The 18,453-nt window shown below is 60.5% G+C and overlaps 1 protein-coding gene and 1 long non-coding RNA gene across 2 annotated transcripts; both read right to left on the bottom strand.

Annotated features, from left to right (window-relative positions):
* Positions 1-525: 525 nt before the first annotated feature.
* Positions 526-4,328, bottom strand: LOC121093150. The gene is made up of 2 exons (XR_005829496.1): positions 3,924-4,328; positions 526-3,260 (listed from the first exon to the last, which is right to left on the bottom strand). It is a non-coding gene; the product is annotated as an uncharacterized LOC121093150 (long non-coding RNA).
* Positions 4,329-4,690: 362 nt separating this feature from the next.
* Positions 4,691-18,154, bottom strand: ARHGEF37 (Rho guanine nucleotide exchange factor 37). The gene is made up of 13 exons (XM_040605042.1): positions 17,928-18,154; positions 15,708-15,925; positions 15,162-15,285; positions 14,614-14,761; positions 13,515-13,714; positions 12,825-12,955; positions 12,132-12,236; positions 9,966-10,076; positions 8,429-8,758; positions 7,351-7,479; positions 6,796-6,991; positions 6,185-6,357; positions 4,691-5,807 (listed from the first exon to the last, which is right to left on the bottom strand). The coding sequence occupies exons 2-13, from the start codon at positions 15,909-15,911 to the stop codon at positions 5,598-5,600; spliced, it is 2,061 nt and encodes a 686-aa protein (XP_040460976.1). The 5' UTR covers positions 15,912-15,925; positions 17,928-18,154; the 3' UTR covers positions 4,691-5,597.
* Between the last annotated feature and the right edge of the window lie 299 nt (positions 18,155-18,453).

The following is an 18,453-nucleotide window of genomic DNA, read 5'->3' as shown; positions in this document are numbered from 1 at the left end:
GAGGGTCTGAGGTGGCTCCTGGCACTCCTGGTGCAGCTGGAGGGAGCCCTATCTCTTTGTGGGCTGTATCCGACAGCCGTGCTTCCCACCAGGCCTTCCTGGGAAAGGGCAGCGGAGCATCCCCAGGGCAGGGCTCCAACCTGAGCTGACACCTGCACCCCCAGGTCACCCGATAGGGGGGGAAGGCAGAGACTCCACAGCCCCCAGCCCCATGGCAGAGATTTGCCCCCATCCAGGTTGATGCACCCACCAGCTTGTGCTTTTACATGGGGTGGGCACAGTGGAAGGGCTGAGGAGGGCGGGGAGGGGTGCTCATCCCCAGGACGGTGGGTACCACCTGGCAGCTCCTGGCACAGTGGTCCTAGTGGTCCTGCAGAGCCGTGCCAGGCACAGGTCCAGCAAGGGGCTCATCTGGCAGTGCCGTAACAGCAGGGACATCAGCAGCAGCCGGCTGCTGGCTGGGAAGGAGCGGGGGTGGGGGGGTGTAATGACGGTCCATCTCAGCAAAGGTAGCAGAGCATGAAAGCAATTTCACACTTTATTAGACAATTCAGGTGCCGGCTGCTCAAGCCTGGAGCGAGCACTGCTGCTCACACCTCTGCTCCTGTTCCACAGCCCTGGGGACACTCTCTGTGGGGCTCAGCCCTCCCTCAGGCCACACAGCACCACGCTGATCACAGCTGGTGGCACAGCAAGCAGGGCCAGCAAGGGCTGCCGGGGGCTAGGGTGCCAGGGCTGCGGGCTGCTTCTCATGGGCCACCCTGCTCCCGCACACGGGCTGGTGCCTGGGAGCAGTGCAGCTGCAGGCTGGTTCTGCTCAGAGCCAGCTCAGCCTGGCAGCGGTGGGGAACTCAAGCACCGTGCCTGCAAGCACAGCTCCACTCAGGCTGGCTGTGCCCTTCAGCCCAGGACAGCTGCCCTGCTCCTGCTGGGACCCCCTGCTCCCCTCCTCCCCCGGCCACTGCGGCCCTGCTGCACCCCGACTCCCCTCCTAGCACCCTGTGGTGAGGGGATGGGTCTGGCTTTGGGAGGCCAGGCTTGGCGCTTCCCTGGCATCTGCTTTCTCCTCATGCCTCCCAGCCACTTGGGTGCCCCAGCAGAACCAGCGGGCGTATCGACACCTGGGCATGCAGCCATCTTCCCTGCGATCCAGGTGCCTCCATATGGAGATGTGCTTTGCGGCTCCTCACCCTGCCTGCAGCCGCTGCCATGTCCCCAGAGACCAGCATGCCCCACAAAGCAGGGGAGAGCAGAGCCTGAGCTGCCACCATCCTGCCCTGAGCGGTGCAGCTGGGCTGGTGCCCTGCACCTTGGGGACGGGGCCATGCGCTGTCACACCCCAGGGGTGGATGCTATCCAAATGCCTGCATGTCTAGGATATGAATCAGCTCAGACAGGAGTGCAGTAGCCACTCCTGGACAACCCGAGCTGCCCAGCAGACTGCTCCAGCAGCCAGGCTGTGCTGGTGCCAAAGCCCTTGCAGGTCAGCAGGCAGGTTGCAGGCAGCAGCACCTGCCCGGCTCCGCTGTCACCTTGCAGATCAGCCCCAGGCATGGCAAGACCCCGGCCTGGCATGCATTTCCCTCTCCCTTGCACAGCTCTGCTCCCGTGGTTCCAAGCCACGGCACACTGGCGCCTGGCCGGGGCGATGCCTAACCTTGACCTGACCTTCTGGCAAGGAGCCGTCCCTGCCTGGCTGTCCCCCCGTGCCCCCAGCCACAAGCATGTTCCACCATGCCAGCCAGAGCATTCCTTCTGGGAGAGCCTGTCCTCACCGGGCTATTTAAAGGCACATTTGTGCCCTTTACACCCCTCGTGTTTAGGGTGGAAGAGCCCCGTGCCCTTCAGTGACTCCGAGGGGGTATACTTCCAGGCTGAGGGCAGCAGCAGGTGCAAAGAGTTTGGGTGAAATCATGGGAAAAGTACGGGATATTGGTGCCCCATGTCCTGCAGCAAAGTACTAGACCATGTCGTGGGAATAGACCCCACGGTGAAGGTCCCGTGGTCACCGAGGTTGGCAGCAGGGCTGGTGGGTACTGCGGAACCCAGCTCACCCCTTTGGGTCCAAAGACCCAAGGACTGGCACGAGCTAATTTCCCTCTTCCTAGCAAGGACATCCACAGCGTGCTCCAGCCACTTCTGGGACCTTGGGGTAGGCAGGGCACAGCTGCCACCACCACTGGGCCGGGTGCTGGTGCTGGCTGGCTCAGCACCGTACAGCGGAGCCTCTTGGTGCCTTGGCTGTACCCAGCTTGGAGCACAACCACATTACCTGGCGGGGGGCAGGCAGCTGGTGCCTGACGCAAGCAGCATGTCCCCAGTGTGCTCCCACCTTCTGCAGATCACTGGTGTGTGGCCCATGTCCATCTCCTGGTGTGATGTGCATGGGCTGTTTCCATCTTGCTCTTCATGCCCATCAGCCCTGGCAAGCACTGGTAGATGGTCATTTGATGGGTAGAGCAGGGACCCAGGAGAGGCAGCAGGGGTCTAGGGCACCTCACATCAGTCTGCACCCCCTGTGCCAGCTGTAGGCAGGGCAAACAGCTCCTTCTGGCCAGCACTGACACACAGGCAGCATCAGCAGTGGCTGGATGGAGGGAAAGGGGAGCTGTTGTTTCAGAGTACGTGAAAACCAGAGTCCAGGTGAGTGGAACAGGGAAAGCCCAACTGGTTTTATAAGCTGCGTATCAAGTCCTTCCCACCCCAGGTCTCCTTCCAATGGGCAGATCAGGGCACAGGCAGCAGCTGTTTCTTGGTGCTCCTTGTCCTGCTGTCACCTTTCACCCTCTGAAGGGTCCTGAGCACCTGTGGGCTGCAGAGCAGGACCTGCCCGAACCGCTGACTCCTGCCGTTGCCTGTGCTGGCACGGGGCTGATTGCTTCTGCACCCCACTGAGCTGGCAGGAAGGTGATTCAGGAGGGAAATCCGACCTGATGTGATTTGATTAGGAACGGAAAAATCTGGAGGAGCCATCAGCAGCGAGCTGGAGATGTAAGCCCTGCTGCTGTGGGGCTGGGGCTGGATGGGTGAGCCTCAGAAACACAGACCCAACACGGTGGCCCTCGTCCCCCCAGCCTGCCCATCTGGAGAAGCCTATTGGCCTTTCCCCAGGCTGGGAGCATCCCCAGGTGATGTCCCCAGCTCTGGCACTGCCATCCTCTCCAAGGTTTCATCTGGGTGAGCATTTGCTTGGGGCTTTCAATGGCACCTGGGTGGAGATAGCAAGCCCCCAGCCTCCCAGCAGATAAAGCCTCAGGACCCTGCAGGTACAAAGCAGGGCAAGCTTCACAGGCAGCTCTGCCTCAAACCAGGCCCCTAGACCCACATGTGGGGTGCACAGCAAAAGCAGAGCAGTGTCTGGGGCTTGTCTCCACTTGCCTGGCACCCACCCCATCCCTCCCCACATGGTGCAAGCTTGGATGAGGACATGCCACTTCTGCCCCTCTGCCCAACCCGCAGCCGCAGGGCAGCACTGTGGGCACCTGCACCCAGCCACCCTGCCGCCAAAGCACGTCCTGCGGGGAGCCTGTGGGCAGCCGAGTGTGCTGCCTCCCTGCCGGGCAGGGTGCAGGAGCTGGCACGCCAGCGCTCGCCAGCCGAGCCATCACACCTTTGATGCGGGAAGTGGCAGGTGGCCAGGGCAGTCGGGATGCCGCCAGGCTACTGCACCGGCGGGTGCCTCCATATTCCACTGCCCATGGTGGGTGAGGGGTGGGCAGTGTGGCACTACGGGCTGAGCTCTCCTGTGGGGGGAATGCGGTGCCAGTCCCTGAGGGCTGCAGCTGGGAGCTCCTGAATTCCCCTCTGACACCATGTCAGCACTGGTGTGGGCATGGCTTCCAGCCCCGAGCCCCATCAGCGTCGCATTGACAGCACAGCATCAAAGCAAGCCATGGGGAAACTGAGGCACAGAGCCAAGACACCTCAGGTGGTGGGAGGGAGCGCGGTGTCCATCCCCAGACCAAGCCTCAGGTCAGGGCCCGACTGACACAGGTTGATTGTCCCAATGACCTCTTCCACGGGGCCGGTGCTTCCCGAGAGCATGCATGTGTCAAACTGCTGATTCGTGGGGGTGGGCAAGGGCGACAGGGTGTCCCCAGCGCCCCAAGGAGCCGTGCTCAGCACCCCTGCCCGAGCAGCACCGGCCGGCAGGGCCGCGGGGCACAGCTCGCCTTCAGCCGCTGCCGCGGCACAGCCGTGCTCCGCCGGCACCGCCAGCCCTGCCGCCGCGGGCTGTCCCCACGTCGGGGACGCGCACGCTCCACCGCAGCCGTGAAACCCCTCCACGGCCCGCCTGCGCCCCGCTGCCCCCGCTGCCAGAGCCCCGAGCCCCGCTGCCGACATCCTGCCCCGCGCTCCCCGCTCCCCCCGCTGCCGGCACCCCGCGCCCCAGTCCCCGCTCCCCTTACTGCCGGTGCCCGCTCCCCTTACTGCCGGTGCCCGCTCCCCCCGCTGCCGGAGTCCCGAGCCCTGCTCCCTGCTCCCCCCGCTGCCGGAGCGCGGAGCCCCGGTCCTCGCTTCCCGCTCCCCCCGAGTCCCCCGCTCCCCGCAGCCCCCGAGCCCCCCGCAGCCCCGCTCCCCCCGAGCCCCCGCTCCCCGCAGCCCCGTTCCACCCAGCCCCGCTCCCCCGAGCCCCGCAGCCCCGCCCCCGCCGCTGAAGCCCCGCCCCCGCCCCGCCCCCCGAGGCGCAGCCCGGCACACGCGGTGCTTCTGCCACCTGGCGGCCGCGGCGCAGCCCCGCGCGGGGGGCCGAGCCCGTCAGCACGGCTGGCGCAGACCGGCGGTGTCACACACGACAACGCCAGCGCATCAGTCCGTCATCGGCGGTGTTACAGAGCGCTTCTGGTCACCACAGCTCAGCGCCTCTCACGTGGGTCAGTAGCATCAGCCCCGCTGCGGGGGGAAACCGAGGCCGGGAGTGGGGCTGCGTGGCCAGGAGGGCCTGGGAGGACCCCGGCCGTGGGCCTCAGCCCCACGCTCTCCCATCACTGATGGTGCAGCCAGGCGCAGGCTGGCATCGCCATGCCCTTCAGCAGGACGTGAAGGCTGTGCTGCCAAAGGGACTGCAATGGCACACAGGGGCGGGCAACCAGGTAGGCAGAGTGACCCGGCGAGTAGCAGGGAACCAGGTCTCCAGGGCTGCTCCTCTGCACTCTCACCAGTGCTGCTCCGAGAGCCCCAGATGCTTCAAGCCAGGCTGAAGACCCCCCCTGCAGCACTTACCCTTTGCAGCTCAGTCCTGATCTAACTGGGGACAATGTTGTCTCATCACCCCTAAGGACACTTTTGTCACTAACATCGATTTCAACAAATTCCTGAAAAACTGCAGCCACCTGCCCTCACTCCCTCATACTGCCTTCCTTCATGCAAACATGTATGGGACATGGCATCCTCACGCCTACCCACCAAAAAGTGCCTCCCAACAGCCATCCCTCCTCACACCCATGTTCCCTGGGCCATATTCTGCCAGTTGCTTCCCACTGCCTCCCTGGCCCAGGGCTACTGCCCTTCAGCATCTCCTGCCACGAGTCCTTGGGTGCCAAGCGGATCGCTCCCATCTGACGAAGCCTGTGCCCTTGGGTGCGGGCTGGCTGTGCTCACACAGGCAAGCTCCAGCCTGTGGGCTCCTGCACAGGGACGGTCACCAGGTAGCTGGAGGGCACATAGCCCCTCTGGCCATTCACCTCCACCAAGCTCCACTCCTTGCTCCCCTTCTTGTCATGCGGCTCCAGCACCACCACGGGCTGCCCTGCCTGGAGGCTCACCTCCTGTGGACTCCTGGCTGCGAAGGAGAAGCCGGCAACCACCTGCAAAAGGTGGGGGAAGCAGGGAGGAAGCCCTTGCTGGACAGGAGAGTCAAAGGGGGAAAGCACACACATGGCAGGCCAGCAGGCCACTTCTGAGGGCAGCACAGCAGTGCCATTGATGTAGGGACACTGGGGACCCCACCAAGGACACTTTTGCTCCGTCCACCCCAGGTCTCAGCAAGGCAGACACCAGCCTCATGGGACACTTGGCCACGGGATGCGACACTCCCCTGCTAGGCACGTGGCTGCACACGTATGACTACAGGTGTGCTGGAAAAGCAAGGCCACCTTCCCACCCACAGGCTGCACACACAAGGACTAGCATGGAGCTGGTGAGGTTGCTAGGAATGGCCCTGGGGGGTGTCCCCCACTCTCACCTGGAAAGTGGGGGTGAAGGTGGCCATCTGTGGCCTGGGAGCTTCAGGTGATGCATATGAATGTCGCCTCCTCTCTGTGCCACTCTCCAGGGCCGGCATCTGCATCCTGGGCTGCTGGCTTTGTACAGGACAATAGGGCTGAAGTTTTCCAGCAGGCACAAACCCTCGGGGACCTGGAGGACATGCAGACACACAGGCCATGGGACCCTGCTGCCTGGCACATGTAGGACTGGTTGCAGGAGAGAGGAATGACAACTGGGCTGTTGCCTGGCATGGCACAGCAGCCCTGTTCAAACTGGTCAACCGCTAGGGGATACCCAGCAGCAAAACCACCCAAAAAGGGGGTTCAAGATGTTTCTGTACGCATGGGATTCTCCTTTCCCAGCTACAACACATCACAAGTGCTCCCCTGGGGAATGAATGGGGAAACCTGAACTTTACAGCTAATGGCTACGGGCGTAGCTGGCAAAGCAGAGGTGGGTTTGGGATGAGCAAACCCTGGAAGGGAGGGCCCGGGAGGCAATGGCCATCCAAGATGAGGATGTGGTCTGGGTTTGGTTTCTGACCCTGGTGCCAAGGCAGGGAGAGGCTCCCCACAGCGCTCACAGTACCTCCAGCATCCACCAGCCATCTGCTTGTGTTCCCCTTAGTGTCCACACTTTGCAGCAGCGCCACAATCTGTCCCCTTTGCAAGGTCAAGTCCAGGTCTTTGCTGCCACTGATGTTGCTTGTCACTTGGTAAAGTTTGTCTGGGCCGTGCTTGCTCACAAGGGAAAGGACCTTCCGCTCCTCAGCAGGGTTCAGAGGCTGGTGGGGAGCAAGAGACACCAGAGCATTTGATGAGACATGCAGGAGACTGAGGCCTTCCATATACACGTGCTCTGCTTTCTGCAGGCTCACATTCCAGTGAGAGGTTAGAGGAGAAACTCCTTCACACTATCTGCTCTACCTCATGGTTTGGAGACGAGTGTCCAGTACGAGAGGAGCTAAGACTGTTTCATCCCTGGTTATTCCCACCCAGCTGTAGCCAGGGGCTTGAGGGAAATACTGGGGCTGCAGCAAGCCCCTGGGCCACTTTCTGAGCCAATTTACCCACCAAAGAGCTGTTCTGCACCGGGGAACCTCTTTTTCCAGCTGGTCTGAGACATCCCCTTCCCAGCTCCTACCTGTGTCACAGGGCTTGGCACGACTGTCTCAAACATCTGGCAGAAGGTACGGAGCTGAGCACCAGACTGCTGCAAGCTGTCTTCCACCATCTTCCAGAAACTGGGCAGAGGCATGTGGCCATGGGGCATCTGTGGAGACAGACTCTGGAGATGAGAGAGGGCCCTGGGGAGGGGAAGAGCTGTGGGTAGGGTCAAAAGAGAAGAAGCAAGAAGAAAAAGGGTGAGAAAGCAAGAGAACAGACCCGGTCACTAAAGATGCACCTTGAATCTAGGATCAAAGCTGCTCCTCTCTTGCCTTTGAGCCACCTTTCCTGAGCAGGGCCATCACACATGGGGCTCTTAGGCTGCACCCAGCCCACCAGAGCAGTCCCTGGGTCCCGTTGTTCTGCCCCAAGCCCACAGAGCACCCCACCCCACCCAACTATAAAGGGAGGTGGGTAGATGTAGCTCCAGGGTAGGTGTCTGCAGCATAAGCATTCCAGACTGAGCAAGGGGGATCCACCCTCATGACAAGGTACGTAGGAGCAGTGCCTAAAAGGATACCTCCACGTGGCTGTATCTTGTTCTCATCTTTGTAATGGGTCAGGCCAGGGCCATGCTCTACCCCAGGGCAGTGGACTGGCCTGATCACCATGTTCACAAACGTCAACCTCAGAGAGTACTGTGCAGTGAGGAGTGCTGGGAGACATCTCCCAGGGGATGGGGGTCGAGGGATGCTCATTCCTCAGGCCAGAAGCTGTTTTTCTCCTCCTTGCCTTCCCAGCACAGAGCTCTCACAGAGTTAACACTGATCTCTCAGGCAGCACATCCATAAATTACCAGTGGTGTTCTCAAAGAGAAAGCAGGACAGTTCCTGGCAGCGAAGAAGAGAAAATTTGGCTTTCCCCAGCCAAAGAGGAGGAGAGATCGTTTACAAATGCTAGGCGGGGAGCTGCGTGTCAGCAAGAGAAGGCTTGGGCTACAGCAGACCTTCAGTGCCTCAATGTCCAAGCGATGTCTCAAGCCTGAAGAAGGCAGGGGCAGGCCTGGCTCAGCACGTGCAACAGTTTGGGCACACACGCCAAGGGGTCACTCTCACCTGCTCTAGCTCCTTTTCTGCCTGGCACAGCACCTGGGCAGCCAAGTCCCATTGCAGGGCACTGAGGGAGCACAGTATCTGCCCCAGGAGCTGCACGGTTGTCTGGTTGAACCGTGGGAGCTCAGCCACGAGCAGGGCATTGATGGCAAGGTAGGTGTTCATGGCTGCCTCCTCGTCATATGTCACGCTGCCCATCTCGCTCTTCCGTTCTTGGATCTCCTCGTAGTCCAGCAGCTTGTCCAGGCGCTTCTTGACCAGCTGCTGTGGCCCCACCAGCATGTCTGAGAGGCTGCAGAGGGGCTGGCAGACCAGCCTGTCCAGTCGTTGCTTCTGTGGGGCAAGAAAATCCAAAATGTGAGGCCCCCAAACAGGCCCAGTTGTCTGCATGGGGCACTGTTGTACAGAGGAGAAAAGGTTTGGGGACCTGTTGGTGGGCTTGTGTGGAATGGGGAGCACCTGAGGCATCCTTCCCTGAAGGCACACAGGATGCCAACCAAAGCAAACTGTTGGTACCGAGCAGAGCAGTCAGGCATACCTTGATTCAAATACAAATGCAAATGATCGGGTAGGACCCCCATGCACAAGGTCCCAAGGGCCAAGGTGGGTGCTGCAGTGACTGTCCCATGCAAGTTGTAACGTCTTGGTTTGACAGAGGCCCTCAGCCCAGGGTCTGTTATCCCACGTAGCTACCCCCCCTCCCCACACAGGCACTCCCTGGGGATGCCAGCATCCAGGTGTGGGGTTCAGGCTGCCCTGCCACATCTTCACTGCTCGGAAAACCTCCCTGTTGACATTCAGAGCGGCAGCCACCACCCAAGAGGGAGTCCTGGATAGCCAGACAGGGGTGGTGGAAGGAGACAGGTGGGGGTCTCTTGGGCTCCTAAAGGTAAGCACAGATGTCCACAGGATGTGTGTAAGTGGGACTGGGGCTTGGTGGCAAATACCCTGTGTGAGTCAAACAGTACACCTGGCCTTCCCACCATCCTGTCTTCCACTACAGCCCCGCCTGCATGGCTGGCTCTGAACATCAGGGCCCTGAAGGCACAAATAGTCTTTAATGGCCCAGACCAGCCTCACCTGGGGCCACCCCCACCCCTGCTCACAGCTCATCTATGGGCTTTCTGTTTCTGCAGAATATTGCCATGGGTGTGTTTCTGCCTCTGTTTCCTGGGTGGACCTTGGACCTCAGCTATAGGTAGTTCAGGTCCTGGATGAATCCATCACGTAGATGTTGCAGCCTGTCTCCAGCCCTGGACGGACTTTAGAGTTGTGTTGTAGCTGTCTCTCTGGCCCTGTCTCTTCTTTCCTACATGGACTCTGGAGCTGGTTTCCCACTTTGTGTGTCTGGGGCTGCTGATGGATCCTGTTACTTGCCCCCGGCTCTGCCTGCCTGTTGGTGCAGATGCTGCCTGCTCTGGGGTGCCCCCTCAGCTCTTGGTTGTCCTGCCCTGGGGGAGAAGCCAGCCTCTGCTGTGCAGCTGCCAGAAGATGTGAGAGCATATGCTTGGCTGAAGGACACCAGGGAAGGAGCACTCACAAACTCTGGGAAAACGGTGCCGTGGAGGTACTCTGCAAAGCGGCGGTACTGCTGGGCAGGTCCCTCGTCGATCTGCAGTTCGCACTTGTGTGGAGCAGGCAACAGGAACACCTGAAAGGGAGAAAGCCATCAGACCTGACCTGCAGAAGCTGCCCAACACTAGTTAACCCATCTATAGCTTATCCCCGTGTTCCCAAAGACACGCCGATGTCCCATTCAGGGTGCTCTGTGCTAGCAGCTCTGTGGGACTGATGCTCTAGCTACTCTTGTCTGCAAGACAAGGGAGCTTGCTCAGGTGTTAATAGACCTAGAGGAGACTCAGGAAGGAGTCACGCACTGGCTTGGTGAAGCACTTCTACCCCAACAAGGTGGCCAATGCTGCCCTGCAGCCCCAGGTGGCCTGCCCCAGTTTGATGTCGCCTGGTGCTTTGACATTTGGGTTTGGTGTTCCAGCAGCCCTGGAGTTTCTTGTATTTGTGCACAAAACCTTCCCCCCACCTCTGCAAGGAGAGTGAGACTGGTGGGAAAGGAAAGCAGCTAAGGATGGTTTGGGTGGAAGCACTCCTCTGCTTTGAGAGGCTTTGCTCTAATGATAACCCTGGGCAGCAGCCTCCTGCAAGCCTGCAGGGAGATTTTGACCCACAACACCTAGACCACCAGAAGGGAACACAGAGCTCTGAGACCCAGCTTGCTTCTGGCCAAGGGAAGCCAGCTCTCTTCCCTGGGCCCAGCTTTGCTACCGCTTGGAGCACTGCTCCTGCAGTTAGTCCTGGAGTAGTTTCTGCTTGATTCCCATCAACCACTGCCACCATGGGTCATTCAGGATGCCCTGACCTCTGTCCTAAACCCCGTCTTATTTTTGCCTGTGGCTATGTTTAGGAGACCTTTCCTTTATGTCCTTCCTTACCACAGGAGGGAAAGGAGATGGAAATACGAAAGGGGATTGACCCTTTGAGCGGAAGACAGCAGCTCTGAGACCCCTGTGCTGCTCCCCAGCCCTGCAGGGGCTCTTACACAAGCAGAGGTGGCTGTGACAATTGTTGTACGAACCAAGATTTGTGTCTCCTTGTGGTGAGGACACCAGTATAGAGAGATGAGGGAACCACCAGTTAGCACAAAGTCAGGTAAGACTGTCTCTGTCCTATGAGAAGATGTTTTCATCAGCCCTCAGGATGGCTGTGAGAAGCTTTCAGAGGGAGAGAAGTGGAGCATGCATGCAGCCCCACCTTCCACCACCAGCAGCTCCTCTGAAGCAGCATCCAAGCTCCAGCACGATTCCTAACCACAGCTTATTATCTAGGCTGCCCAGCCTATTTGCAGACACTTGATGTCCTGGCTGAAGCCAAGGTGCCAGCTTAGAGATGCAGCTCAGCGAGGGGCAGTGCCAGGCAGGTCCCCAGGAGTACATGATGTCCCAAGGAACGGATATACCCCATTCCCCTAGCTGATGCCGTGTCTCACTGGCAAACAGATTACTATCCTCATGCTTTCTATGCTAACCCTATTTTATCCACTTTTTGGGCTACAGGGAGTTTTTCAATCCCCCTTTCTTCCTTTACAATCCTAAATGGGGAGCCCTTCTCAATATTTCCATGACAGGGTCTTTCCAGCCCTTGAATTGCTGCTTTCTGAACCCTTTGCCATTTCCTGAGGCTTCCCTGATACTACTGTGTCTGGGGATTGCAAGTTTTGCCATCACTTCATTTTCCACAGACGCCCCAAGGGATTTCCATGAGAAAATCATACCAGCTACTGACCCAGGTGAGCTCAGAAAGGAAGTTTGTTGTCAGGCCTGATTTGGGGGCATTTCTGCCTTATACCTGTTCCTAACACAAGAATTCCCAGGCTGAGCAACACTCAGCCTTTTCAGCCATGTCACGCCTTGAAATAATGATCGGTTTAAGGACAGATTATTCTCAAATGATACCCAGATCAGACTGCACTGATGAACCATCAACTTTGTTTTAAGCTCCCCTGGACCTGAGCAATTGTTGGATGTTGTGCAAGTCCCTGGCACAACAGTACGATTTAGCTGAGAGATGCAAGTCCCTGAACAGCCCCAACTACTATTGGTTTCCACAGGGCTTGAAAGTATTCTGCAACCCCAAGAAAAGGGTCCCGAGGCCTGGATGGGGCCAACCCCCTGTCAAGTGGTCAAGGTTTTACCTCTAAATGGCCCAGGTAGGAGGCCACATTCTCCTTCAGCATGGCCACACTGGACACCACACACTGGAACTTCTCTTCCAGGTCGTCGTACTCCTTGTCCTCCGTCTGCAAGGCAAGGGGCAGCTCATCACCAGCACGGGCACGTCAGGCAATGCCTCCGGCAGGGCTGATGCCCCTTGCTGGGTGCTGACAGAAACAGCAGCCAGGCGCTTTGGCGTCTTACTGAAGCTCACAGTGCTGGGGACGGGCAAGGGAGACCCTGAGAGGCTCCAGGAGTCTGAGAAGGGCCAAGATTTAGGGTGCTTCGGATGCAGGTAGAAACAGGGCTTTTGGTGTGGCTGCAGTGCCGGGAACACTGGGGTGCCTTTCCTTTTGCTGGGGTGCCCAAGGATCCTCTAGATCCTTTGGGGGCCAAAGTTCTCCCCTACAGCGCTCTGAGGCAAGGAGCGAGGTGTGTACCTGCATCCCTTCTACCCTACTGATCCTCGGGATGGAGGACCGGGAGGCATCCTTAGGCTGCTCGAAAATGTGACTGTGGCTCTTGTGACAGCGTGGGCCACTGGGTGTCAGCATTGGCCACCCCACCTCGGCTCAGCCAGCCAGGCATCTCGGGAGGCAGCAGAAAGCCCCAGAAACAACCCGAGGAAAGGCAGCAGGTCCGTGGGTGCAGGCAGTGGGGTGCGCGCTGCCCACCTTGGCCACGATGCCGGCCTCGTGCATGAAGAGCCGGCTGAGCCGCGTGGTCTTCTTGGCGATGGAGTGTGTGTTGAGGCGTGCAAAGCGGTCCCGCAGTGTCAGGTGCTCGGCCTTGTTGTATTTGGTGGCTGCCTCGGGTTGGGGCACACAAGGTAGGAGGAAAAAAAGATCAGAAGAGGAAACTTCAGGGCAGCAGCCTCAGCAGCCTGAGTGGGCAAGGCGGGCGAGCAGCACAGGGGCCCAGAGCTGACAAGTCCTGATGAACAGGATAAGCACAACCCACATCAAAGAAGGGCAGCCCTGAGGAAAGTACTATGAAAACCAAAAAGAGCAGCAAGCTCCCGTTTGTGGGGAGCCTGATTTCTCCTATCCCAAGGGCAGGACTGTTCATCCCTGTTCCCCGGTTCCAGGAATGCAGGCAGACTAGTTTTGTGCTCCACCCCGCCATGCCACCCTGCTCCTGCAGCCTTCAGATCTTGCCCAGAGTGACATTTGCAGGACCAGAGCAGTGCCAGGAGCTGCCCGCACAAGTCTGTGGCTCCACCAGGCAGGATGGGTGGTGGGCAGGACAGCTTTGAACTGATTGAAGTGGGAATGAGTACAAGACCGAGGGGAGACAAATGGGGTTGGGCTGGGGCTTGCCAGACACCATGCCCCCTGCCTGCACCGTGCCTCCTGACCACTCACCTACTTCTCTGCGCCGTTTGTACTCGTTGATGTTGGCATTGACCTGGGACATGGCACGGACGGCTGCCTGCAGGGCCGGGTAAGCACTGGCGCTGGCGGGGGTGTTCTCCAGGATCTTCCCCAGCAAAAGTGGGTATTTGGTGATTCTCTGCACTGGCATCACCAGGAAGAAGCTGAGATCCGACACGCCCGTGTGAGGCCTGATGGAGAGGGGAATTGCTTAATGTTGGCATGGAGGGTTCCCTGCCGCTTCCCCCAGCTTCTCTGTGAGCATTTTGGGGAGAAAGCAGCGCCTCTGCAGCTGCAGGGGAGCTTTGCTGCCTTGGACCCACGGACAAGCTGTGCCCAGCAGCCAGGGGCGGGTTCTGGCTGTGAACTCCTGCTCTCTGCCAGCTGCAGGGCCACCCCCCCGGGAGCACTGGCAGGGGGACGCTGTCCCTGCCAGCCCCGAAGGCAGTGCCAGCCCCAGGCGGGTGCCCTGCCTCCCTGAACAGTGCTGTGCTTGTCTAGCTCGAAGGCACGGGATCAGCACTTGCTCCAGGGGCAATGGGGAGGGGAGGGTGTGGGCAAAGCGTGGGCCGGCTGCAGGCAGGACTCCCCTTCTGCCTGCACGCAAGGCATTGCTCGCTGGGAGTCACATCACCCGTGCCCTGAAACAGAGAGCAGTAAATGCCAGCAGCTCCTGTGCTGCTGCACCTGCCTCTCCTGGCTCCAAGAGTGTTTGTGACCCCCCTGATAGTTCAGGAGAGGTTCAGCAGGTCCTTTGGGGCCAGCCCATCCCTCTGGTCAAGCTGGTATACACGTGCCATCTGTGGGTACAGCCTCTTGGCTATGGAGCGGGCAGGAGCTGTGGATGCCACCCCATTCCTTGTTTTGGGGTCCACCATAAAAGACCACCAGCCTGCAATGCCCCTTCGGCAAGTGGCCCCGAGGATGCAGGACAGGCTGACAGAGCAATGCCACAAAGGTCATAGCCATGATATTACACTCAGCCTGGGGGCACATACCCGTGCAGACAGCTTGACCAGAGAGGTGAAGGACAAGGCCAGTAGGCAAAACAGGGACAGGGACGTGGTGGCCTCAGCCAGCAGGCACCTACACTGTTGCATTCAGGGTCTCCAAGATCTCCTGCTGCAGCCTGGAGTCCTTGCGGTAGCTCTCCACCAGCAGGAGGGCATGATCATAGCTGGCACAATAGATCTTGTAGACAGTCTCCATCTCCTCCTTGAACTCCTGGAACAGGGTGCCTGGGGAAGGACAGCGAAGCTGGGAAGCATGGCCCTTTCCTATGGCCCCAGAGAAAGGCAGAGGTTTCTCCCCAGTGCGCTGGATGAGTGAAGCCGGCAAAGCAGTGCCAGCCAAACACGCTGGAGCAGTTCTCTGCACCCCGGGCCCTCTGCTAACCTGGCCCTGATGCTGCCCTCCCCCTCACTTTCTGCAGGCTGGGCAGGTCTGCCTTGTCCCACCGGGGTGAGCGTGGGTGGCAGCGTGCAGGCAACAGTGCTTCCCGGAGCCAAGGAAGGTGCAGGAGGTGTCAGGGCAGGTGGGCTGGAGGCTGCACCTGGGCATAGCACCGGGCAGCAGCACTGCCAGCACCAGCAAAGGCGTCGGTGGGCACGGATCAGCTCTCGGCACTGCACCACTTACTGATGCAGTGCAGCTGCTCATGCTCCTTGGTGGCTGTGGCCTCAAGCCCCTTCAGAAACCGTCTGGAGACATGGAGGATGTCATCAGTGTTAGAGAAGAGTCCTTCCAGGTCAAGATCAGGCAGCTGAAGGGAACAAAGATGTCCCAGGGTAAGCCAAATACATCAGACAGGTGGACCGTGTGTTCTGGAGGTACAGATGCCCTCCTGAGCACTTGTGTCCTTCCAGCTGCCCCACATGACACCAGAGGAGCTGGAGCAGTGCTTTGTTTCAGGAGACACTGGGTATGCTGAGACGCGGCTGTGCTCCCGAGTGGGGTGATGAGGCCTTTTCATGTTACAGATGCAGGGTTAAAGCTGTAGGACGGCTGCACTGGGTCAGACCCAATGTCCATCCAACCCATGACCTTGGCTGATTGAGGTGAGCCCAAGAAGGTGGAAGGTGAGCATGTGGTGACCTCCTTGCAGTGATTTGGGTATCTCTCAGCTCTTGACAGATTCACCCTACAGTCTCTAGCCCCTGGGCAAGGGGACATACCCCATCTCACCTGCTTCTTCTGGAGGTGTGCTCGGATGTCCAACACACAGAGCTGGATGTTGTGGACGTAGCTGGCCTCAGTGGTGATGAGCTCTTCCACGGCCAGCTGCTGGCTCAGCTCCATCCTGTTGCAGGGCATGATCTCCTCGTAGACGGCTTCTTGGGTCTCGGCTGCATCCTCTGCATTGGGCTCTGCCCCATGGGCACTCGCCATCTTGGTGGGGCACTCTGCAGGGAGTGGCAGGGGGTTAGGGGCAGGCTGTGCAAGGGTGCTCCGGTGCCCAACCCAGCCCCATGCCCATGGTCCCTGCTCTGTGTGTGGGGAGCACCCCACAGCACATCCTCGGGGACACTCAAGCCATCTGCATTTACAAGCAAGGCGTGGATGACACTCCAGAGCCATAAAAAGAGCTGCAAGCCAGGGACGGGCTGGCTGCAGGGGATGGACACCCATGTGCGGCAGGCAGGGGTGGACTTGCCACACACACGTGCCCAAACGCCAGCGACTACGTGCAGGGTCAGGGTGCAGGCAGGGGCCTGGCAGCACTACCCCAGCACTGGGGCTGCGCAGGGACTGGTCCCCGAGGGCAAAGCAGGGTTTGCCACCTCTCCTCACACTCCTTGCTGCCAGGGCTAGCTGATCCCTCCCTGCCTTGGCTGTTGGCACCTGGCACGTTGCCTCGCGTTCAAGAGTCCTATTCAAAGTACCAAGAGTGTTTTGCAGTGCTTGAACAAGAAGCGTTTCTGTGCCAGGGAGAGCTGGTTTAAAAGTGACAGGGATGGGGGGAGAAGTGGGTGAAGCTGCAGGCGCCTCTGCCAGAGGCACTTGCAGTCCCTGCTGCGCAATGCCCGCGCCCTGCACAGCACAGCCTGCTCCCCTCTCCTCTCTGCCTGTGGAGAGCATGAAAAATCAGAGCTGATTCATGCCATTTCCTTCTCAGGGAACACTCTGCTCTGATACAGAGGAGGATGGAGAAACTCCCGAAGCATCACAGATAATACTTAGTCCCAGGCAGGAGGCCTTGAGAGGGAGACAGCACAGCCCACAGCAGCGCAGCACACAGCTTGGCTGGATCCAGACTCCAGCCAGGGAAAGAGATGCTGCCAGGCTGCCTGTCCATGGAGGCTGTGGAGGACGTGAAGAGCAAAGGCAGGATGGAGGTGGCTTGGCAGGATAGGAGTGAGATGGCACAAGCAGCAGCACTGGGATGGCGGTTCTGCCTCTGCTCTCTGCTGCCTGCCCAGCCAGTGACAGCTGTGGGAGCAGGGAGAGGGGCTGGCGGGGCAGCCCGAGCCTCCACTGGGGAAGGGTCTGGGTAACAAGCAGGTGATACAATTGTGAGCACCAGGCAGGGTGAATGTCCCCTCCTGGCATATGCCCACTGCTGCACCAGAGGACAGCTGGGCTTGGCACAGCAAGCAAACGCATGTGAGAAGGTATCGGACCTCCGCCTGCCTTACAGGGGCACGTTACCCTGCCAGCTGTCATCCCTGACCTCTGCAGATTTGGCTGTCACCCCTGACTGCTGCTATGGGACATGGGGAGTAGGAGGCACTTTCCTGCACCCCTTTGGTTGCTTCTGAGGTGTCCAGGCAGAAGGATTCCCACTAAGGGCTGTTGGAGAAGCCCAGAGCTCTCTGTCTGGGGGTGAAAGCAAAATCCTTGCTCAGAGGAATGGCTGCAGAGCAGAGGCAGGTGGAAAGCCCTGATCTGAGACAGCCCCCGAAGCCTGGGGAGCTGTCCTGAAGCGCAGGGGCATGCAGGAGCTGGGCTGTCACTGGTCCCCCGCACCAGTATCCCCCAGAGCATGCTGCTGCCTTGGGGGCTCGTCCCTAGGCTGGGGAAACCTCTTTCTCTCCCCTCCCCCCCCCCCCCCCCCCCCCGGCCTGACGCATCAGAGGAACAAGGGAATCGCGCAAAACCAAAAAAAAGCATTTCTGGGCAGCGCTGGAGCAGGCAGGGAGAGCGGGGGCAGGTTTTACTCCCCAGCTCCCAGGCAGCCGCCTGCCTTTGACATGTCGCTGCCGCCTCGGTGGCTCCCAGCATCCCTGCCCCCAACGCCGCGGGGACCCGGCAGCGTCCGCAGCCAGCCCGCAGCGACCCGCACGCAGGGGATGCCGCAGCCGCAGGGCCCCCCCGACCCCGCGCCCCGAGCGACAGGCGCCGGCCCTGCCGCGCCCACCCCCCCCCCGCGCCCCCGAAACCGGCTGCCCCGGCCCCGGCTCTTACCTGCGGAGGCGGCCGGGGCTGGCGCCGGGGAGCTGCGCCCGGCTGCGGTCTCTCGCCGGCTGCCTGCGGGGAGTTAATGATCAACCCGCCGCGCCGCAGCCGCGCTGGCACGGCCGGCGTGGGCAGGACGGGGCGAGCCCGCGGCGCGGGGTGGCGGCACCCACGCGGGGGCTGGTGGCCGCGGGGCGGGGGCTGGTGGCCGCGGGGCGGCCGGGCCGATGGGCAGCGCCGCTCCCTGCACACGCCCGGCGCGGCGGGGGGTCTGGCGGGCGGCCCGGCGGGCAGCGGCTGCTCAGCGCCTCCGCTGCCAGCCCCGGCGGGGGAGGATGCGGAAAGCGAGCGGGGGGGGCGGTGCGGGGCGCGGGGGGGGGGGGGGAAGCGCCGTACCTGGGTCTGCGTTACCCCCCGGCACGGCGGCCGCAGCCCCCGCCTTGCCCCTTGGCATCCCCCATTGCCGGCAGCAGCACGGCAGCCCCGCTGTCGCGGCACCGGCTGCAGAGCGGGGACACACCGGCTGGCTCCTGCC

The sequence above is a fragment of the Falco naumanni genome, chromosome 8 (assembly GCF_017639655.2).
Source record: "Falco naumanni isolate bFalNau1 chromosome 8, bFalNau1.pat, whole genome shotgun sequence".
Taxonomy (NCBI): Eukaryota; Metazoa; Chordata; class Aves; order Falconiformes; family Falconidae; genus Falco; species Falco naumanni.
The sequence above is the reverse complement of the archived record's forward strand: the minus strand, read 5'-3'. Positions and strand labels throughout refer to the sequence as shown.

Excerpts from the sequence above, each read along its gene's own strand:
- ARHGEF37 (XM_040605042.1), bottom strand. The coding sequence starts at position 15,911 with ATGGCGAGTGCCCATGGGGCAGAGCCCAATGCAGAGGATGCAGCCGAG. Across the intron at positions 13,715-14,613 it reads GAGACCCTGAATGCAACAGT|GCCTCACACGGGCGTGTCGG; the intron begins GTAGGTGCCTGC and ends CCTCTCCATCAG. Across the intron at positions 8,759-9,965 it reads GCACCGTTTTCCCAGAGTTT|AAGCAACGACTGGACAGGCT; the intron begins GTGAGTGCTCCT and ends CTTGCCCCACAG.